Source organism: Carassius carassius, chromosome 38, assembly GCF_963082965.1.
Source record: "Carassius carassius chromosome 38, fCarCar2.1, whole genome shotgun sequence".
Lineage (NCBI taxonomy): Eukaryota > Metazoa > Chordata > Actinopteri > Cypriniformes > Cyprinidae > Carassius > Carassius carassius.
Genome location: NC_081792.1, coordinates 27,081,313 through 27,104,115, shown reverse-complemented (window position 1 = coordinate 27,104,115; position 22,803 = coordinate 27,081,313). Strand labels below are relative to the sequence as shown.

General features: G+C 34.5%; 3 protein-coding genes across 5 annotated transcripts; all 3 read left to right on the top strand.

Annotated features, from left to right (window-relative positions):
- The first annotated feature begins 356 nt into the window (after positions 1–356).
- LOC132119102 (epithelial membrane protein 3-like) lies at positions 357–6,879 on the top strand. Its single transcript, XM_059528851.1, has 5 exons — positions 357–625; positions 4,069–4,157; positions 4,593–4,695; positions 5,421–5,561; positions 5,717–6,879. The coding sequence occupies exons 1-5, from the start codon at positions 526–528 to the stop codon at positions 5,890–5,892; spliced, it is 609 nt and encodes a 202-aa protein (XP_059384834.1). The 5' UTR covers positions 357–525; the 3' UTR covers positions 5,893–6,879.
- Positions 6,880–7,757: 878 nt separating this feature from the next.
- Positions 7,758–17,448, top strand: LOC132119681 (protein FAM83A-like). Of its 2 annotated transcripts, none has more exons than XM_059529857.1 (10): positions 7,758–8,085; positions 9,142–9,645; positions 10,398–10,544; positions 11,260–11,384; positions 12,390–12,821; positions 13,663–13,716; positions 13,815–13,862; positions 13,984–14,197; positions 15,755–15,937; positions 16,969–17,448. In XM_059529857.1, the coding sequence occupies exons 2-10, from the start codon at positions 9,178–9,180 to the stop codon at positions 17,155–17,157; spliced, it is 1,860 nt and encodes a 619-aa protein (XP_059385840.1). In that variant the 5' UTR covers positions 7,758–8,085; positions 9,142–9,177; the 3' UTR covers positions 17,158–17,448. The 2 variants fall into 2 exon arrangements, with proteins under 2 accessions (XP_059385840.1, XP_059385839.1); XM_059529856.1 differs by having other exon boundaries at positions 8,917–9,645.
- Positions 17,449–18,100: 652 nt separating this feature from the next.
- On the top strand, positions 18,101–22,734 carry LOC132119101 (tumor necrosis factor receptor superfamily member 6-like). Of its 2 annotated transcripts, none has more exons than XM_059528849.1 (6): positions 18,101–18,546; positions 20,146–20,268; positions 21,290–21,427; positions 21,512–21,553; positions 22,211–22,339; positions 22,425–22,734. In XM_059528849.1, the coding sequence occupies exons 1-6, from the start codon at positions 18,417–18,419 to the stop codon at positions 22,553–22,555; spliced, it is 693 nt and encodes a 230-aa protein (XP_059384832.1). In that variant the 5' UTR covers positions 18,101–18,416; the 3' UTR covers positions 22,556–22,734. The 2 variants fall into 2 exon arrangements, with proteins under 2 accessions (XP_059384832.1, XP_059384833.1); XM_059528850.1 differs by having other exon boundaries at positions 18,103–18,546; positions 22,428–22,734.
- Positions 22,735–22,803: the final 69 nt, after the last annotated feature.

Genomic DNA, 22,803 nt, shown 5'->3' with positions numbered 1-22,803 from the left:
CAGAACTAGATAAATAACGTTTATTTTGGTAAGCATAAGGGTTCATTTTTGGAACTGAAGATTACAACACTTCAGGGGGATTTAGGGGTGTGAATTGATGTTTCCCTGGGTGGTCTGTTTCCCCGTCCAACAGGAAGTTATTGTCCAGATTGCTTCATGTAGGAGTTTTCTAATTGCCTAAACTACAGCACCTGACTACTGTTATCCATAAACAGATGTGAAAATAATCATCAGACTATGAAAAAGATAAATAACACTTAACAGTAAACATAGCATTTTATCATATCTTATTGTTTAGGCAAATATAATTATTATACAATTTCAGAACATCAGTGCATGGACTGTTGTGTAATTATGTAACGGACTCTCTCTGGGTTTGGCCGGACACAAACTCAAGCCCTTTTTAGTTTGTAGAAACTAACCTAGAGTTTTTCTGGAGCTGTGAAGGAAACTCCTCCTCTAACCTAGCTTGCATTCTTTCCTGGACCGTTTTCTCCCAAACGAGGGAGTTTGTGGAGAGAGTGAATGTGTGGAGAAGAGGGGAGGAGACCAGCTGAAGACACAGAGAACAACACAGAACTCCAGACCAAAGTTTCCAGAAGATCTGTTGGTACGAGTACACAAGGTAAGCAGCATTTTCACTTCTTTAACAACAGAAAGTATTTCCAGTTCTTATAATAGACTATAAATAATAGTTTTAGACAAGTTTTACAGCCGTAGAAGAAGCCAAAGAAGCACTTTTAAAGTGCCTAAAATTTCTTTAAAAAACTATGGATGTACTGATTGATGAATGAATGTACAGTATGAGACTACAGAACCTAACAGTCACATCAAGAACTTTTCATAAAAAAACAACAACTTTAAAATTGTCCATATACAAAAAGTGCTGAACATAAGAACCACTGAAGAACCTTTACTATTATTATTATTAAGAGTCAAACTATTAATGTTCTCTGAGATATTCTTGTTTGTTTAGTCATATAAACATGAGGAAAATCATTATAAACCTTAAGATAGAAGTAGAAATAAGATGCAACCAAACAGACTAGTAGATTATGGAATAATTCTCAAAAAACTGTCCAAAATGTCTTAACCTCGTGTGATAATGTCAGTTCTGCTGTCCTGTCTGGGACATTGCTGTAAGATCTACTCACTTTTATGAGCAGTAAGTTCAGGCAGCTCAACTGTGTTTACAGTGTAAAGAGCATCTTGGTAAAGTCTTGAATGGCACACAGAGCGACTAAAGAGAAATAACTGTCCGAATGTGAGCCAGGAATGCATAACGAACAGCTCCTGCATGTAAACATGGAGAGGTGGGGTCCGATTTAATGAAAACCAGAGTTGTTAAATGTTGACTAAATACGTAATCTTAAGGCCACCACAAAGGGCCTTTTGATCTCTGGTTTGGAAAGAGATTCTCGCATGCACTGTGAGTTATTTTCCCTGCTCCTTCGTTACAGAGAAGGAGTGGAATCCTGGAATCTGTTTGTGTTCTTTCCCAATCTTCCTTCCCTATCCAGATCTGTCACACAGTCCTTATTTATGAATGGATGTTTTGTTGATTTCAACCAGAAGTCTCCGTTCATCTTACGGACAGAAATGTCATGGAAGTTTTGTGGTATAGCCATGTTTGGCATCTTGCAAATGTGGTGATGGAAAATCATCTAGCAGTGAGGTAAAAACTCATTTATAGGTATGATGCCAGTGAATTATTATTAAAGCGCATGAATCAAAGTTCACACGTAAGTCCAACATTTCTTTCCTAGAAAAGATGCTGTCAGCAAATGGCATCATTTTGATGAAGTAAACATGAATATTTCTGGAGACCCTTCTGCACATTTGGCATCATATACAGAAGCGTAGGGTCAAGATTTTTTAAAGAAATTATCAAGAATGCATGAAATTGACCAAAGGGGACAGTAAAGACACTTATAATGTTACAGAAGATTTTCATTTCAAATTAATGCTGTTCTTTCTATTCAGAGAATCCTGAAAAACAATGCATATAGTAGTTTATAGAACAGGAATATTAACCAGCACAACTGTTTTCAACACTGATAATAAATGTTTCTTGAGCAGCAAATCAGCATATTAGAGTTATTTCTGAAGGATCATTTGACACTAAAGACTGCTGAAAATTCAGCTTTGATCACAAGAATAAATGAAATTTTAACATATTCATAAAAATGTTGTAATAATTGTAATAATGTTTATGGTTTTTACTGTATTTTTCGAATCAAATAAATGCAGCCTTGGTGAACATTAAAGACTTCTTTCAAAAACATAAAAAAAAAATGATCAGGTTCAAACTTTTAAACGTTATTGTGTAAATGGGATGTATATTCACATGAGATGGAAACCTGAGATCTGTATCATTGTGCTTGTTTAGTTTCATTCAAATCTGGAGATCAGACACAAACTACTGCTGTTTACACTGAGACCCTTAAAGGGTTAGTTCGCCCAATTTGCAAAATTATGTCATTTATAACTTACCCTCATGTTGTTCCAAACCCGTAAGACCTCCGTTTATTTTTGAAACAGAGTTTAAGATATTTTAGATTTAGTCTGAGAGCTCTCAGTCCCTCCATTGAAGCTGTGTGTACGGTATACTGTCCATGTCCAGAAAGGTAAGAAAAACATCATCAAAGTAGTCCATGTGACATCAGAGGGTCAGTTAGAATTTTTTGAAGCATCGAAAATACATTTTGGTCCAAAAATAGCAAAAACTACGACTTTATTCAGCATGGTCTTCTCTTCCGTGTCTATTGTGAGAGAGAGTTCAAAACAAAGCAGTTTGTCATATCCGGTTCACGAACGAATCATTCGATGCAACCAGATCTTTTTGAACCAGTTCACCAAATCGAACTGAATCGTTTTAAACTGTTCGCATCTCCAATACGCATTAATCCACAAATGACTTAAGCTGTTAACTTTTTTAATGTGGCTGACACCCTCTGAGTTAAAACAAACCAATATCCCTGAGTAATTCATTTACTCAAACAGTACACTGACTGAACTGCTGTGAAGAGTGAACTGAAGATGAACACCGAGCCGAGCCAGATAATGACTCGTTCACGAGTCAAGAACCGTTTCTGTCAGACGTGTCTGATTCGAGAACCGAAGAGCTAATGATACTGTGCATGTGTGATTCAGCGTGAAACAGACCGACACACAGAGCATCTGAACCAAACTGATTCTCTTGGTGATTGATTCTGAACTGATTCTGGGCTAATGTTATGAGCGCAGGTAAACCGAAGGCTTGCAGTCATCGCCAATGACGTCATTACGTCGAGCGCAAAGAACCGGTGAACCGTTTTCTTCAACCGTTTTATTGAATCGAACTGTCAGAAAGAACTCCTGGTGATCTGAAAACCGATGCAACCGGTTCTTGACTCGTGAACGAGTCATTATCTGGCTCGGCTCGGTGTTCATCTTCAGTTCTCTCTTCACAGCAGTTCAGTCAGTGTACTGTTTGAGTAAATGAATTACTCCGGGATATTGTTTTTTTTCAGAGGAAGTGTCAGCCACATTAAAAAAGTTAACAGCTTAAGTCATTTGTGGATTAATGCGTATTGGAGATGCGAACAGTTTAAAACGATTACAAACTGCTTTGTTTTGAACTCTCTCTCTTACAACAGACACGGAAGAGAAGACAATGCTGAATAAAGTCGTAGTTTTTGCTATTTTTGGACCAAAATGTATTTTCAATGCTTCAAAAAATTCTAACTGACCCTCTGATGTCACATGGACTACTTTGATGATGTTTTTCTTACCTTTCTGGACATGGACAGTATACCGTACACACAGCTTCAATGGAGGGACTGAGAGCTCTCGGACTAAATCTAAAATATCTTAAACTGTGTTCCAAAGATAAACGGAGGTCTTACTGGTTTGGAACGACATGAGGGTGAGTTATTTATGACATTATTTTCATTTTTGGGCGAACTAACCCTTTAAAGCCAGACACATCAGAGGCTTTTCAGACACACTGATTAATTCCCAAATGATTCCTTCGTTTTTCTTTGTGAGATGAAAGTTCTTAACCAGGACCTTTTATTCTGCATGCAGGATCCACAAAAATGGCGTTCCTTTTGATGTTTGTGACTGTTCTGCATTTGGTCACCCTGGCCATGCTTTTCATTGCCACCATGGAGAAGGTTGGTCATAATTCCCTTGCACAATCACAGCTGTAAAAGGTATCTTACCTATAGCAATTAAAATAAAAAATCTGCCCCATGAGCAAATGCATGGAGTTCATGCATGTTTGTCTAACAAAATATGGCCAAAATTGTAGGCTGAATTCTTAATAAATACTAAATATTTTTAATGTATACTGTAATGTAAATAATTTGGGATAAGGTAAAACTGGATTTTAACAAGCATGCAAGCATATTTGTCTGTCATTTTTATTTTTTTCATTTATATATTTTTCAGGTTTTAAAATACACTTATTTTTAATTATACACTTTTATTATTGTTTTTACATTTTCTTTTGCAGTGATTTGTGAAACTCCTTATGCTTTTTTTGTTAAACAATCTTCTTCTTCTTCTTCTTCTTACAACTTATTATTATGATTATGATGTTTTTCTAGTCCTGGTGGTCTTGGGGAGACATAGAGAACACAGATCTCTGGTATAAGTGCATCTATGAAAACGCCACAGAAACCTGGTTATGTGCTTCTGCCAGCGAGAGCGGTGGGTAATTTACATTAATATTTATTTTAAATAATCTATGGATTATTATAATCACTGAATTTTATTGTGACAGTTCACGAGAACTGGTGGGTGTTCACAAAACTTATATTGCTTATTTGCAAAAAAAAAAAAAGAAAAAAGAAAAAAAAAAAAAAAGCCTATTATTCCCTATTTTCATGGTTGTGCTTTAAAAAATATCAATTAAGGATTTTTCAAATTATTTATGTATCAGCTTTAATGTATATGCCAGATTGACAAAAGCAGTCAAAAGTTTTAATCACAGAGATAAGAATTCGAAATGTATCAATTCAATTACAATCTGCAACGAAGTGGAAAAAGATGAGATCAGGATTAGGATCACAGATAAAATAAAGTCTTCAGAATCATTCATACATGTGAAAATCTTATTACAATTGAACAAATAATTGTAATCTGGCTCGGGTGAAGACAGGAATCATGGCACTTTTTCTTCTGATAAAGTGACAATACAAGACGACTTCACCTTACAAATGGTTTTAAATACAAAATGTTATGAAATGCATCATATTTTTTTTAGCAAAACAGGCATACGAACTATTTTTCAGAAATCTGCACCCAAAATGAGTATACAAAACAAGTATTGGATTTTTTTTCATACAAATATGATACAGAGCAGAGTTATCAAACTATAACCATTTGTTAAAAGTAAGTAACTCTTTGTATTTGTGTGTGATTTTCTCTCTCAGAATGGCTGCAGTCAGTCCAGGCCCTCATGATCTTATCTGTGGTGCTCTCTTCCATCTCCTTCATGGTGTTCCTCGGACAGCTCTTCACTATGTCCAAAGGAGGACTTTTCTATTTCACTGGCCTGTGTCAAATATTTGCAGGTATATAAACTATAATCTTGCATTTATTTATTTGGCTATGTAGGTAGTAGACAGAAAATGCATAGCATAATCTCACTTCCTATCTAATACCATATGTGCTTCCCCCTTGTGGTCACTTTTTATTCTCACCCTATTCGCTCCATTCACACTCACAGGTGCTGCAGCGTTTGTGGCTGTTCTTATCTACACCTTTCAAAGGAGAGAAATTCTTCAAGATGCTCGTGAACTGGAAATGGGTCATTTCGGCTACTGTTACATTCTAGTGTGGGTGTGCGTGCCCCTTTTACTCGTCAGCGGAGCACTTTATGTGCATCTGCTCAAACGGGCCTGACTTTCTGCTTAACACCACACCTGTACTTTAATAGTTTAGTCTGCTATGAGATTATACAGTATATGCTTATGGCTGTTTTCAGGCAAGCCAGTTTATGATATGGCTTATTGTTATTTATTATTATCATAACAGTTTTTTAGGACCCAACTCCCAACACCTGCTTTGCTGCTTTAGTGGAGATGCAACAAAACTTTCTGTATTTTCCCATAGTGGGGAAACTGTTGTTCTAAGTTTGATGCTGACAGTCAAGTGGGATTTTGGTGCAAAATGCTTGTTAAAAGAAAAAAACGAAAATTTGCTGAAAATTTATTCACCTACAGGATATCCAAGGCATACCTGAGTTCATCAGAACAGATTTGGAGATCACTCGCTCACTTGAATGGGTGCCATCAGAATGAAAGTCCAAACAGCTGATAAAAACATCACAGTAATCCACTCCACTCCAGTCCATCATTTAATGTCTTGTGAAGCAAAAAGTTGGGAAACAAATCCATCAGAAGACATTTTGTAATCTGTTGCTTATGGCTAAAATATGAGTCCTCTATCCATAAAGTTGCACAGATCATGCACCGTTTACAAGCCAAAACAGCTCTAAACAAATATGTGAGTGGATTTTGATATGAGAGGACATCAGGGGATGGACTATTTTTTTGTTATTATGGATGGATATTTTGTCCAGAAGTTATGTTTTTGAATGTAAAAACCACACAAACGCCATAAGTGGACCTCAGATAACAGAATCAAATAATAAAAAAGCCAGTTTATGATCCCTTAACAATTAAAACACCCCAAAGATGGATTTGTTTCTTGTAAGCAAGCAACCTTTCGCCATTATCAGCTGTTGATGGCACCCATTCACTGCAGAGGATCCATTGTTGAGCAAGTGATCAAATGCTACATTTCCCCAAATCTGTTGAGATGAAGAAAACTAATTTTCAGCTAATTTTCATTTTTGGGTGAACTGTTATTTTATGCTTACAAAATAAAAAATAATTAAAAAATAAATTGGAGTGTCAAAAAAACCTCCCAAAACTGGAAACTTTAAACCTGTCCTTTTTTCCAATTTTAAAAACATGCACGTGTTATTGTATTATGTTTTTACGTATGCAAACTCTATGAATAAAATGTTATAAAAAGATGCAAACTGTAGTTTTGATGTTTTAGTTTAGAATAAACGTCTCTAAGAAAAATATTTCAGTGCAACAATGAATAAATAAAATATCATTGCTGCAGCTCAAGTAGGATCAACAAGTGTCCACTAGGAGCAGAGTCATGATGCTCTTTAAGTGGTTTACATAGTAATGAGATTGAATCAGTAAAAATAGTTGTTACTTACTAACAATCTGAACAGCTAATTTAAAATACTTATATATTTAATTCAAACTGCTCTAATAAATTTGTATCATTGACGGTGTGGTTGACTTATTAGCATGACAACATCCCATTGTACCATGCATTCTCTGCTTTTAAAAGCACTGTTGATTCTGTCTAGGCACAAAATAAACATCGGCATGACAGATATACTGGGTGATTAAAGAAGAATATGTGCATTAAACAGTTGCATGAAATTCCATTTACTTGTACATGCAGAACCCAAAAGTGAGCAAAGGTGAGCTCAGCATATTTTCTTCAGTGGATTAAAACACTCCTACACACAGGTAGCTCCTCTGCACGTGTCTAAGCATCTAGTATATTCATCGCAATCTCATGTCCATGCAAATCGAGCTGTTTGACATGAAAAGAGACCACTAGGCAGGTGTTGAGTTCCAGTCGTGGCCCCCTTTTGACTATAGCTGCGAGGGAAGGAAGGTCTCAATCTCTGCTCCCCGGAGAAGACTGGCTCGGCTGGTAGAACCAGTCACGATAGCGAGGCCGGCGACAAAGATGTGTTTACTAAAGACACAATAAGGCCAGAGATCTCAGCCTTATAATGCGAGATGAAGTGGGCTGAGGGAGACCAGAAGACGTTTTAGGGATGGTTTGCTGACTCAAGAAGCGGATTTGGGCGAAAGCTAAAAATGGGCAGATTGCAGTGATGACTAGTTGCTCACATTGGCTGGTGACGGGGAGTAATTTAACACCAGACAGAGAGAGGCCATTTAGAATGGGAGGAGATAGCAGAGATATGTCAGAACTTGACGCAAAGAGTCAATGGACTGAGGGTGTGTGAGTGAGACAGACGGCCACAGACGGGTAAGTCTCAACTTTTAGTACATAATCTCTTTTTGTGAAGTATTACCATAAAATAGATAGATAAAAATAGATTTTGACATCAAATAAGTATGTATAAACCATAGTTTTAAAAAGAGCATTTATTACTTAAGTGTGAACTGAGTGTAAAGTTCTCGGACACTATGTTATTTGCAAACATGAAATAAATTAAATGAAGATGCATAATATTTTCAATGTTTTTAGATAAATTCAAACTATTATACATCTTCATTTAATAGCAGATAACATGCAGTTAAGTGTACGAGAACATTACACTCAGTTCACACATAACTAATTCACACTGAAGTGTATTCTTGAAAAGTTGAAGACAACAGAAATAATCATGAAATTACATATAAAGATGTATTAAGTCCTAACTGGGTCAGAAGAACTATAATGTTCATTTAATGCAACTGGCTGAAAAGTGCTTTTGATACATATTAAAATGATTACTTGTTGTCTTGAAATATGGTTAACGTTAGCTGCAGAATGTACTGACAATAACTGAAATATACTTAAATATAATTTTCATTAAAACGTATATGTCATGTATTTAATACAGTACAATATACTGTATTAACTTTAAAAGTAATATTGAATAACACACCGACCCTCCAGAACTCTCTATGAGCACACATAAACTGCCTTTTATTTTATTCATATTATATTACTCTGAAGTATACTGTTGAGTTATGAAGTACACTACAAGTGCACGTTCAATAAAATTAAGCACACCTTTTTTTTTTTTTTTTTTACAAGGGTGTTCACCAAATCAAATGAAAGCAACTCTAATTATTGTTGTTTTCCCTCAAGTCTGTATTCCAGGACATTTCAAAGTTCTCCAAATCTTCAAAGGACTAGGGAAATGATTCTGCCATGGAGTATTCTCCTTTTATGATGACTCTTGGTGTTTAAAAAGAGTTAAATATCGTCAACCCACGAAGAAGAACCTCAACTATTGAATAATTCACCAATCTCCAGATGCCGGTTATCGTTTACATAGAAACATGTAATTTTCCTCAGTCATTTTCCTTGTAGGAGAAGGATTTCTCCAACCATCGTCGGGCTCCAATCATGTCATACACTCAAGAGCAGAGCCTCAACGAGAACATCGTCTTCGCTCCATTGACAGAGTCCAGTCCGGAATTCTTGCACTGTGAGGAAGAGCGTTATTGTGTGGAAAGCCTGGTGAGCTCCGGTGCTGAGGCTTTCTACACCAAACTCCACCAGGAACAAATCGGGTCGTTCCTGTCCCCCGGTGAGGTGAACCAGATCTCCAGCTGGGCCGAGGAATATCATCAAAGTGATGCAATCCAGGAAAATGGAAATGGCGAGGTGGAGGTTGGTTCTGATGGGGAGGACTTCTCTGGACATTATTTCCCCACAGAGTCTGACACTCCAGCACCATGTTTGGAACTGGGATGGCCGGAAAGGACCATCTGGATGGACATGGGACAGATTCACGTCTTCACCAACCCTCCTGCAGAACAGGCACCCTCCATACGGGAAGTCCTAAGAAGATACCTACAAGGAGCCACAAAGGTAAAACTAGATCCTTGGAGCTAAAACAAAGAGGTTGAGTTTAAGGGCCGTTCACACCAAGAACAATTACTATATCAATTAAAGATACAGTTTTAAAAATTGTTCTAAAAGAATAGCACACCACAACTACAACGACAGCAGCATTGATTAACAATATCCTTGGAATCACTTTCAAAACACTTTTTTTTTTCAGCTGATGAACCTTAAAAACATCGATAGCCAATCAGAATCCACCTGAGCTAGAGCTGGAGCATTTAAAGTAGCAGACAACAATAATAAACAATTCATATAGTTGGTATTGTAGTTATCTTCATGGTTAACATGTTTATATTTGTGTGCAACTTCTATATACATATATGCTATCTATATATTTCTATATACTTTATTAATATTAATTTGAGCTTGAGGAAAAGCTACTTGAGCTTTGATTCGTCATGCAGTGTTTTTATGGTGGTGAAAAGGATTTTAGGACTTCACCAGGTTGGTATATTAACATTAAATTAGTTAATGAAATATACTTTTTTGCTGTCAATTTAAGTTCAATCTGTAAAACCTTAAAGTGTTGCTACAGATTTATTTTTTTTTTTTGCATGCATTTAACACCCTTTTTAAGTGTGTAGTTGGTTGAATTTAAAAAGAGAAAGCTTTTAAAAGCAGGCAACTTTGAATGACTTTACATATGAAGATGCATCTGCAGGAAGTCTGCTAAAACATTTCCTGTAAGGATAGTTTTTTGGATTTGTGTTGGGCAGCTGATCGCTGTGGTAACAGAGAAATTGTCGGACAATGCTGTGATTGGTGACCTCCGAAATGCTGCATCACGGGGAGTTCCTGTGTACATCATCCTCAACAAAAGATCTGTGGAAAAGAGCTGCTTTTCACACCAGCTTCAACATCCGGTGAGTGGATATACTGTAGTAAGCTAAAAAAATTACTATAATTTTTTTTTTTAAACAAAAACTTTAACTGAAATGAAATAAAATCTATTAAAATTAAACGTATTTAAAAATACATAATTAAAAATGTTATAAAAAAATAACTAAAACACAAAATAAAAAAATAAAGAAAATATTTAAACGAAAAATATATGAATAAAAATGAATAGTCTCTCAATGATACCAAAATAACATATAGTATAGCGATTAATGACTCCGTATTCTGCATGATTTTGTACAGGTTTTCATGATAATATTTCAAATATTATGCAACCTTTAGACCACAAAATCTCCATGCACACCTTAACAGACTGAACTTTAGGCAACAAAAGACTCAGACACACCTTAGTGGAGAACTGTATCTGTAAGCAAATGTCACTCTCCATCATAGAGTTTATTTCTCTTTCTGTCTCTGTAATAATGTGAAGAACTCACAAAGCAGAGACAAACAGGTTGAGCCACATTCAGCTGGTGCAGATGGTTGCCGTGCGGTCATGGAATGTTTGAGTTTAAATCTCGTCACATCTCTGAAACTTAACAGGAACTGACCTTTATTTAAAAGTTTTGAATGCAGTGGAAATCAACCGAAGAATCAGTGTAATCTGTGTAATGAAGATAAAAGTTCTGAAACATTTGATTTTGCAGTGTTGTTCATGTGAATCTCTTCCACATATTCCAGAATATTATGGTGCGTGTTCTTGGAGGTAAAACGTACCTGACGCGTGACACTAAGGTAGTGGTCGGAGAACTGAAGGACAACTTTGTGTTGGTGGATCTGGAGACGGTGATGTTTGGGAGCTACAGGTAAAGAACGGTTTCATAAAAGAGTTCATAAATCAGCCAAGAAACGCATAAACTGCCGTTAAAGACTTGCTCAAAGGAACAAGGGTGGGAACATTCTGGGATTTGAACCAACTTTTGGCTTGCCAGCTCATACCTTTAAGCCACACCACCCCTACATTATACAGACAATTAGAGAAATTAACAGTTTGTGGGAACAATTTGTTTGTCTCTTTCACAGGTGTGTAGGTACTGAAAAAAAGCTGAATTTTCACTCTAGTCTGCACTGTCACATGATCCCTTTGAAATCATTCTACATTTCTTATTTTAAAATTATATATATATATATATATATATATATATATATATATATATATATATATATATATATATATATTTTTTTTTTTTTTTTTGGGAACCATGATACATTTTTTTCCAGAAAGAATTTAAAAGAACAGCATTTATTTTTAAAAGGAAATCTTCTGTAACATAGCCTTAATGTGTTTACTGCCAATCAAATGCATCCTTTTTGAATAAAAGTATTAAATCTTTAAAAAAATCTTCTAATGGTGATGTAAATAAATGACTTGGTCACCTAAAATCATTTACTTTCCATCTTTTTGTTTGAAATTCATGTGATTCCACACAAACACAATGGATTCACATCCGTCAAGCACCAAAAGAACAAAGTAGCATTATAAAACTCATAAAATAGTCATAAAAAACTCATATACTAATAAAAATAGTTAATATTTCTCGCGAGAAATTTTCTAAGTGCAAAAGTAGATTTTTTATTTTTATTTTTTGCTTTGAGACAGACCAGAAAAAACTAATAGAAAAGTCCAAAAACATCACATTTAAAGCAAGTCTGTTAAGAGACATTTCATGTTTGAAATATGTGGAAGAATGAGTTTTGAATTCCACACTATATTTATTATAGTTTTATGATGATATTTAGTTGTTTTGTGGGAGTTGTGCATCTTCTAAATCCTTTATAATCTCTTGATTGGTTTTCTTTGTCTTGGTCAGTCTGAGCTGGACCGACGCTCACCTGCACCGTCAGCTCGTCACTGTTTTGAGCGGCCGGGCCGTTGAATCTTTCGATCAAGAGTTTCGGATCCTCTATGCTGCCTCGCTCCCAATCCCAGATGCATGGAAAACTGGAAAAGCAGCTACCGAACCCAAAACATTAAAAAAAGTACAGCCGCTAAAAATTAATATCAACAAAGTTGAACTCAAAGAGTTGGTCTCCAGTCCTCCACCTCCACCTACTGACAACCCCCTGGACTGGGAGGCGATGGGGGTCATCCAGAGATTCCCGGACAGCCCTCTATCTCCACCTGATCCTCCTGAGATCACGTTTCATCACCGACAGCTCCTGGAACGGCATCCGGGAAGATGGGAGCCTCCCTACAAAGACTTTAACAGCAGACTTCAGCCTGGGTATCAAGAAGACGTTAAGTAAGTAGACCATGCACACCTCAGAGTCTATATGTGACGGTGCACGATTACATAAAGGAAGAGTGCTCACAAAAAAATGAGAAAACAACAACTAAAACTAAACAACTAAACATAACTGGTAACTATATAGTAGCTTTGTGTAACAAAAAAAAAAAAATATATATATAAAAGTATTAAATGTCTTGTCATTCATGACTTTCATTTCGAATAGATTATTTTGCATTAAATACTAGAAACTGACCTAAATTTTATAGCTGACCTGAAAGTGTAATGAATAACAATATAATTTGACAAAATGTACTGTAGTATTACTTTGTGATATTGTGCTAAAAAAAGACATGAAATGCAATGTAGACATTACTGTCTAAAACTTTCACAAATTTTGTTAGATGTGTGTATAATAGAAAAAAGGCAGTGATAAACTATATAGAATTATTGTTCTAAAAGTCTATATTCATGCTTTTATGTGCAGAAGTGTGAATGAAATGAAGAAAACAAAAACATCACGCTGTAACTGATAACGTAATTTACATTTTTTGTTATTGAATGTGTTTTATCTTTTCATGGAAAGTCTGTAAAGCTCAGATTTGATGTGAATACACAGTTTTTGATTTGAGATGGGGAAGGTTTTTAAAATGACTAAACCTCAAACTGGAATGTATGACTCTGTATAGATTAATATACTGTATAATGATTTAATATTCTGTAAGCTGCGATACCTTTAAAGATCTCAATCCTGAAGCTGCTTCTTGTTGTATTTCAAATAAGGTCAAATATTCACTCCAAAGGCATTTTCTGTTCGAATGTTTATTTTACTCTGTCTTATCCTTTCACGTTTCAGGTTTAGCTCAATGTTTCTGTCAGATCAAAGGCATCCGGAATATCAAAGACCAAGGTCACTATTTCTCAAAAAGCTTTTCATATAATCTCAAATGTACAGATGCAGTGTTAGACTTGTTTGCGCTTAACATACTTGGTCTTTTTCTGTTGTAGGCGACATTACTCTCCAGGAGAAATGCATTGCAATGAGGTGGTGAACAGGTCAATATTACGACCCCTCCAGAACAGACATTCAGAGAGTCCAGTAAAGTGAAAGAGAAACAGGTTGGCAAATATTTGGATAGATGTTAACAGAAGTTGTGCTAATCTCTTTCATCTAAAGGCCTCCTGTACAGATTCCTGACAGAATCACGTATCCTCTACTGAATGCTGAAAATGAGGAGAGGTTTCCGCTGTACAAATCTCGCGCTCACCGAATGGACATGACATCAGAGGATGAGCTCGGAGCCGCTGTGAGACGAGAGCCTTACCAGAGGAGTGACAGAGCTTTAGGAGATACCATGAACCCTGAAGCAGGCACACAAGCTCATTTTAAGGTATATACTGCTATACGTTAACTTATGTGACCCTGGAGCACAAAAGCAGTTTTAAGTCGCTGGGGAATGTTTTTAGTAATAGCCAAAAATAAATTGTATGGGTCACAATTATTGATTTTTTTTCTTTTATGCCAAAACTCATTACTATATAAAGTAAAGACTATGTTCCATGAAGATATTTTGTAAATTTCCTTCTGTAAGTATATTAAAATTTAATTATTGATTAGTAATATGCATTGCTAAGAACTTCATTTGGACAATTTTAAAGCCTATTTTATTATTATTTAGATTTTTGTTGCACCCTCAGATTCCAGATTTTCGCATAGTTGTATCTTGGAAAAATATTGTCCTATCAATATAAATCAATAAATAAAATTGACCCTTGTGCCTGGTTTTGTGGTCCAGGGTCACATATAACAAACAAATTAGCATTAAATTACCAATAAAACAACTGTAATTTTTATTACTGACCTCACTGTGTACAGATCAATATTTTGTGATATTATTTTGTATATTGCCACAAAAAAAATTAACTGTAGACATCACTGTCTAATACTGTTAGCTTTACGTAACAAAAATTTACAAATATATTAAATAATCATAAAAGTCATTATTCATTCTTCCAAGTAATTATTCATGAAGATTTTAAACAACAATCAAGATTTTAAACACCACCAATTAAATTAGAAATAACACATAAAGTCACAAAAATGACTTTAAATGGTAGTTGATAAGAAGCAGAATTTGACTAAATATTGCATTATATTGTATATGTAAAGCCTATAATGCAGAGCATACATCACAGTTTAACATTGAATGATAACTTTGTGTAAAATATGAAAAACTTATATTGTAGAAGTCATTATTTAATTCTTTGGTATATACTGTACTGACCCGAATAAAAGACGATGTTTATTTCTTGGAATACATCCAAAAAAACGCGGTCGTCTTATATTCAAGGTCTAGACTTTGACATGTCAATAATACACCCACGACAATAGGTGGCGCCAAACACGAATAAAACGAGTGTGCCATGATGAAATAAGTAATGTAATGTGTGTTGTAAAGATCACCAAGTGAAAACAAAAGAAAATGCTTACAGCGGCATGATGGGACCAAACTTTCTCTGTTAGTGATTTTAAAACATAAGACAGTACCCAGATTTCAAAAGACTGCAATAAGATTTCACTTCTACCGGTAATACAATTTTGGAAGGCTACTATGATGGATGGACTAAATGTTAACTCAAATGGGCTACCTGTTATTTTTATGTTATATCAAAAAGTCTATATTTTTAAACGTGATTATTGTTGGTACATTTGACCAGTATTTACCATACTTTCAAAACAAAAATTTTAATAGGGAAAATATGCAATATGAAAATAATTTAGCAAAAAAAAAAAATGTTTAGGTAGAGTCTTTTTTCCAAAAGGTACATCTGGGGGGGGGGGGGGGGGGTCGTCTTATAATATATACCAAAGAATTAAATAATGACTTTTATAATAGTAGTTTTTAATATCTAATATATTCTCAATTCTGTTTTGTTTTCTCTCACAGAAGCCGTCAGAACTGTCCCGGAGCAGGACTTTCAGCACTTTGAGTGACATTCTGAAACGGGTCAATGCACGGGCGAGTTCCTCAGGACAGCAGAGGACAGACACCCGAGCGCCGGGGGTCAGCAAATCCACGCTGGACCTCAATTTACAGCGTTCAGACACAGCATCAAATGCTCGAACCACCGTGAGTGAGATCAAGAGCTCTTATTCATATGCATTTTATGTGGCATCTTTTGGGAAAAAAGATAAACATACAATTAGCCTTAAAAGAGTCATAAAAACAATAATGTTACCACTGATATTTCAGGACATTATTAATGGAACATGATTATTTAGAAATTATTTCCATGAACCACATCTGTGGCATTTGTCAGTTATAACTTATTCCTCAGTAAACATGTTTACCGTAAATACATGTTCAACATAAGCCTATAAGAAAACTATTCTAAATTTAAAATATACAACATCACACTGTCTTAAAAGTACACTAAAGTTTAGGGAAGATTTATTTTTCATTTTAAAGAAATTAATACTTATATTCAATAAGGTTAAAATAAATCGATCAAAAATTGCATTGAATATTACACTGTTACATTGAAATAAATGTACTTAAATGTATCACAATTAAAAAAAAGCAGCATAACTGTTTTCAAGGAATTATAATAATCAGAAATGTTTCTTGAGCAGCAAATCATATCAGAATGATTTCTGAAGATCATTGATACTGAAGACTGGAGAAATGATGCTGAAAATACAGCTTTGCATCACAGGAATAAATTACATTTTTAAATGTATTCAATTAGAAAACAGTTATTTGAAATTGTAATAATATTTTACAATATTACTGTTTTTACTGTATTTTTGATTAAATAAATGTTGAGCCAAAGAGACTTCTTTCAAAAACATTTAAGAAACTTACCAGGCCCAAATTTTGGAATGATAGTGTGTAACAACAACACATGAAAATTAAATTAAACATTATCATTTATCAAAAAAAAAAAAAAACTCTTGCTATTGTAAGATTGGTCATGTACATTAATAAGGCAATAACATTAATTGCATTGTTAATGCTTAATCAGAAGTTCAGCTTCCTAGAATTACATTTTTTTATTTAAAATTAAATGTAAAATTGTATTTTCCCACACTCAAAGTCATTAAGTGAGCCAGATGTTCCTTTATAACCCTAAGAAATGCCCCACTGCTATTGTCTTTCAGAACGGTGATAATCTGCCCTTGACTCCAGCTCTAGCACTTATGAAAAAGCGAAACGATGAGGTTAAATCGGGACTATTGAGGAGCATGCCCAGTGTGTTCACACCGGGTTCGAGAACTCCCAAGTTTGGCCTGCAGAGGGAGTCATGGAGGGCTCCGTTCAAAAGTCACAGAAGTGAGGAGGAGCACTGATGTTATGCAGGAAAACCCAGGCAATGACATCACCAGTGTTACAATAATATCTAAATGTTACTGTAATAAACAGTGCTGCAGGTAAAAGGGTTTTTTCCTGCGTGCAGAAAATAAATATTCATCAGAAACATTACACTTGAAAAATAAGACTATTAATATATGCCTGATTAAAAAGTGTTATTGAAAGATGTGATGGACTGTCACTGAACTTAATGCCAGCTGTTTATACTGCCTACTGTTTAAGACATAGTTCATTTAAACTACATTTATAAAACTGAGTACCACAGAGAATTTTAGAAGCTGACTCTTTCTTTTCAAATATGCTGTGTTTAAAATCAGTATATATATATATAATTGTTTCAGAGGCAGAACATTATTAATTTTGATTATTATTATTATTATTTTTAAATAATATGCACTGATGAATCATTCAAAATAACATTAGGTTATAAATAAAGTTGTAAATAAAACTACTGGAGTATAAAATACTACAGTCTTTCTACTTCAAAATTGTGTGTTTACTGTAATTTAATGTGTTACTTGTTTTAAAACAATTACTAGCAATTCTCAAGGGAAAAAATGTTTCAAAGTAAATCATACTCTATTTTTTTAATTATTATTAGTATTATATATATATATATATATATATATATATATATATATATATATATATATATATTTTTTTTTTTTTTTTTTTTTTTTTTTTTAAAGTGTAGAGTCAATTTTAATTTCATTTTGACTTTAAATCATTAGATCTGTCTGTATGGGTTGCTAAGATAAAAAAAATATATACATATATATATATATATATATATATATATATATATATATATATATATATATATATATATATATATATATATATATATATATATATATATACATACATTTATATAGGGAAATATTATCATCCCTGCTATACAATATAATTGTATTATTAATTTATTATTTTATTTCATTATTTAATTACTAAAGGCAGAGAAAGGAATATCCCCGCACTTTTAAACTGGCTCGTCATCATTTATGAAAAAAAAAGAAAGAAAGCTGACGAGTCATTGTCAAACAGACTTGAATGTGTCTGTGGGTGTGTGTGTATATGTGGGTGTATTTATGACGTTTAGGAACTTACAAAGTGAGTGGTTTCACTTGTGAGCGCTTCAGACTCTGTGTAGACGCAGCTCACTAGAGAAGATCTTTATTCTCAGCATCTGTCAGAGAAGCGTGTGTGTGAAGTGTGTAAGACAGACGTGTCGTGGAGGATGAAGCTGCTCTATGGACTGATCCTGGCTGTGGCTGTCCTCGTTCTGGCTGCAGGACACAGTGTGGAATCTGGATGTCACGACTTTGACATCAGTGGGCAAGATGTGTGCTGCACAAAGTGTAAACCAGGTGAGTTTTGTAACAGAATGATTAGCTTTGGGATAAAATGTTTGAAAAGATTAAATGTATAAATATTTACCTTTTGCTTTTATTTTTGCCTGATGTGCAAGATTCCTTTTTTTACAGTAAGGATTATGATTGCGAGTAGGAATAATATGAATATAAAATGTATATAACAATTGAAAAAAAATATGAATGCATGGCTAAGAAGAGATGGAAAGACAGAAAAGGGAAAAACACAATGTAAACAGTCTAAGATTTAATAATATCTTAATATTACATAAATCAATCTAAAAATAGTTTTAACAGTTTTTTTTTTCATGTAGAGAGATTGGGTTTTGTCTCAATGGAAATCATTTAATTACTTCAATACTATTAATAACAATGTGCTATAAAGTAACACCAAAAATATCAATGGAAATAACAAATGGAAACCAGACGACAATTTCCACATTTCTGTCACGCATACTTATATTTTCATAATACGCTCAGATGTAAGATACAGTACAGATTTGTGATGGAGAAAGTGTTTTGAAAAGATTAACCCCCCAAACTAACACAGAATTAATGTGAAAATATTGATGACAGTGTTTTATCAAGTAACACCACACGAGTCAATGTAAATAGACTGTGATATAAAGTGTGTCTCAGTTTTCCTAATGATAGTGTGATCATGTGAATAAAAACCACATCTGAAGTCTTCATTCATCTTTAAGATGCATATCAAGGTTTACTTTCGATTTGACTATTGTGATATGTAGGCGACTCTTCACTGTAAGGAAACTTCATCAGATGTAGGATATGTTCAAAAGTCCACTTGTGAAGATGCTTTGTTTCATTTGTTAAAATGTGTTATTTTATTTATGTTAATTAAATTATATTTTTTCCAACTACAAATAAACAGTTCTTTTTTATGAAATATTCCTCATCCATCTCAGTGTTTATTTATTTCAATACTAAATCTGTATTAATTTAGAGATGTTCAAAGTGTATTTTGAATTTTCAATTTATTCCAGTTTCAATGTATTTATAAAGCACAACTATTATCGTTAACCAGTGTGCCGTACAAAGTAACCAACAACGGACAAAAAAAAAAAAAAAAATGACAAGGGACAGGGGTGATAAGCTCACATCATTTTGAACCATCTAAGGAGGATTGACTGATCCCCAAATAAAGAGAGTTACAATAATCAAGCCTCGTGGTGATAAAAGCATGGATTACTCTTTCAAAATTAGTAAAAGAAAGAAAGGACTTTATTTTCACCAGGGTTTGAAGCTAATAGAAGCTTGACTTCACTTGACTGTCTATCAAGTTTTAAGGCCCTGTCCAACACCAAACACAGATTTTTCACGTATGGCTTTACATAAGGTGCCAGAACACCAAGATTTAGATTTTGTATACCATGTGTATCCGAAGGGGTAAACACCACAATCTCTGTATTACTCTCATTCAGACTTAAAGAGACATCCATGCTTTAACATCCATGAGGCAGTCAGCCACCAGGACTAATCCATTCTTATGTTTCAAAGGTATATATTTGTGTGTCATCTGCATAACAATGATAGCTTATACCATACTTCTTAAAGATATTTGTGTGTTTGTTGCAGGAAACCGTCTTGTGAATACCTGTGGTTCAGATCCAAAATCTCTATGTACCCCCTGTGAAAAAGGCAAATTTACCACCAAACCCATCCAGTGGATGTGTGATAACTGTCGTCAATGTAGTTCAGGTACATCATTTCTCTGTCTATTTGTATTTTGGCAAACCTTCGAATTTTGCTTTCATTGGAGTTTCTTTTACCACACTGTTATACACCTTTGGCTAAGCATGCTACAGTAGCCATATGCCCCAGACTCTCGCTATTGGAGGAATACAAATACCTATGGCGTGTATATACACTACCCGTCCAAAAAAAAAAAAAAAAAAAAGTTACCACCTGGATTTAACTAAGCAAATAAGTAAGATCCTCGCATTGGATAATTACTGGATGATTATGTTATGTGCCCAAAGAATGAGATCAGGTGACTACCTGAATAAAAGTATAAATGCCACAATTTAATTGCAACTTTTTAACTTGACTTGCAACGGTTGAAGAAAAGTCTGCTGAATCGCACAATATAAAAGATGTCATTCTTAATAGCCATATAATATAAACTATATAATTCTTAATATCTCAGAATTCTTAGGGGGGAAAAATCAGAATTGCAAGATGTAAAATTGCAGTTGCAAGGGGAACAAATTCAATCTTGTTTTTGCCATTGAATAAAAAAAAAAGGCCACTGTGACTTTAACCTCACATTTGTAACTTTTTCTTGCAATTATGAATTTATATCTTCCAATTTGTATTTTTATTCTCATAATTGCTAGTTTAAAATTCTGAATTGTTAGATGTAAAGCCATAATTTTAAGAAAAAAAGTCACAATTGTGAGATTAAAAAAATTGCAATTAGCATTTTTCTTAATTTTTATTCAAAAAAGATAAAAGATAAAAGATAAAAAAGTTAGTTAGTTGACTGACCCAAAAATCGGACATTTTTATTTTCACACAAAATTGTGTGTTGAGATTTTGTCCTCATGACATAGCCTACGTCTGTGGATGATTTTCAGTCTGAACAGCCACAGATTCAAGAATGTGGCGCCTGGTTCTCTGTTGATCATGTCAATATTCAGCTTTGAAAACTGGAGCAGTGTTATGAATGTACATAGCTGCTTGTGTTTTGATGATGTCTTACTCTTCTCCTCTGCTTCAGATAAAATGCGGGTGAAGGTGAATTGCACCGCCAGCAGTGACACAGTTTGTGAGTGTATACCGGGATATCGATGTGCAAATGACAAATGCCTTCGCTGCATTAAAGAGTCTACTACAGAACAGCAGCCCAATTCAACAAGTGAGTCCCGACAGAGATAACTAATCAGTCGATTTATATTAATAACTAATATGAAACTGACTGCAAGATCTTTCTTCTTTGAAGGTACCAAACGAACAGTGTCACCAGCACGTGACCCAGAAAGCCGTAAGTATGACTGAAATAAATAGCAGATTAATATGCAGGCGTAATAAATAATAACCTTGTGTTCAAGTTGATCTTACTGATAACACTAGTCCCTGAACGGGTCTTTCTTTCAAAATTCATATGGATTATTGAAAGTGTACCTAAATTTTTTCATAATTTGTTATAATTTGTTTTAAAAAAAATATTATTCATTTACTTTTGCTGACCAAGTCAAGTCAAGCTTTATTGTCATACATTGACATACAACAATGAAGTAAAACAGTATAAACCTATGCACAACTAACCTACTGACAGATTTTGACTATAAACATACCATATATAAATGTTTGCCTATACATAAACAAAACAAAAAAAAGCAAACTATATGAATGCTTTACATAGTACATGTGCAAAGAGAAACATGGTAAGTCAAGCAGCTGGCTGGGGAAGAATGCAAGAAGATTTGTAGTGCATGTAAACATACACATATCAGTCTTTTTTGGGATTATGTACAGTACACACAGAAAAGTGTCTAGTGCAGTTGCATTGACCTAAGATATTACTCTTTAAGAGGATAAGAGGTTACCTTTTAACAAATGTAAAACTATAAATTATTTTTCCATTGGCATCTTTAAATGTCATTTCAAGTCACTGACTCATTGTTGCTCTTTTCTACAGAGATCACTGCTATTCTTATCATCTTCGCGCTCATCTGCTTAGTGATACCTGTTGCTATGATCCTCTTCCTGGAGTGGAGAAGAAGAAAGGCTATTCATAAACCCCATGTCGAAAAGGAAACTCTTGAAGGTAAAGATACTTGTGTGTTTTCAACAGTTATTCAGCTTCTAGGTTTCCTAACATAAACATGTTTTTCTATGTGTCTTTTACTCAGCAGGAGGACAGACTGAAACATCTCTTCTTGATGAGCCCAGCTTCTGTTTTCCTCAGCAGGAACGCGGCGGCAGCAGTCAGAGTTCGACGTCCTCACTAATCTCACAGGATAGCAGACCTTTGGAAGTATGAACTTGTGCTGTGTAGCAAGCTGAACATAATGAGCATTCATTTGTAGTTAAATGCAGAGATGTATAATGCCTATGTAATGTGTAATTTATTTACCGTTTTCTTTTTCTGGAATCTTGTCATTCAAAATGTATTCATGATGTTTGTGACTTTTTGTTGCCATTAAAGCAGCTGAAGTATTTAAGATGTTGTTGCACGTACCATGTTTTCATATTGAGCCCATGCTCTGAAACAATACATTTTTTACTTAA

What these genes read in the sequence shown, in the direction of transcription:
- LOC132119102 (XM_059528851.1), top strand. Translation starts at nt 526, where the DNA reads ATGTGTGGAGAAGAGGGGAGGAGACCAGCTGAAGACACAGAGAACAAC. An exon ending in TGTTGGTACGAGTACACAAG is followed by an intron (nt 626 to 4,068) that starts GTAAGCAGCATT and finishes TTCTGCATGCAG; the next exon opens with GATCCACAAAAATGGCGTTC. An exon ending in CCTGTGTCAAATATTTGCAG is followed by an intron (nt 5,562 to 5,716) that starts GTATATAAACTA and finishes TCACACTCACAG; the next exon opens with GTGCTGCAGCGTTTGTGGCT.
- LOC132119681 (XM_059529857.1), top strand. Translation starts at nt 9,178, where the DNA reads ATGTCATACACTCAAGAGCAGAGCCTCAACGAGAACATCGTCTTCGCT. An exon ending in GGGTATCAAGAAGACGTTAA is followed by an intron (nt 12,822 to 13,662) that starts GTAAGTAGACCA and finishes TTCACGTTTCAG; the next exon opens with GTTTAGCTCAATGTTTCTGT. An exon ending in CCGGAATATCAAAGACCAAG is followed by an intron (nt 13,717 to 13,814) that starts GTCACTATTTCT and finishes TTTCTGTTGTAG; the next exon opens with GCGACATTACTCTCCAGGAG.
- LOC132119101 (XM_059528849.1), top strand. Translation starts at nt 18,417, where the DNA reads ATGAAGCTGCTCTATGGACTGATCCTGGCTGTGGCTGTCCTCGTTCTG. An exon ending in ACAGCAGCCCAATTCAACAA is followed by an intron (nt 21,428 to 21,511) that starts GTGAGTCCCGAC and finishes TCTTCTTTGAAG; the next exon opens with GTACCAAACGAACAGTGTCA. An exon ending in AGCACGTGACCCAGAAAGCC is followed by an intron (nt 21,554 to 22,210) that starts GTAAGTATGACT and finishes TCTTTTCTACAG; the next exon opens with AGATCACTGCTATTCTTATC.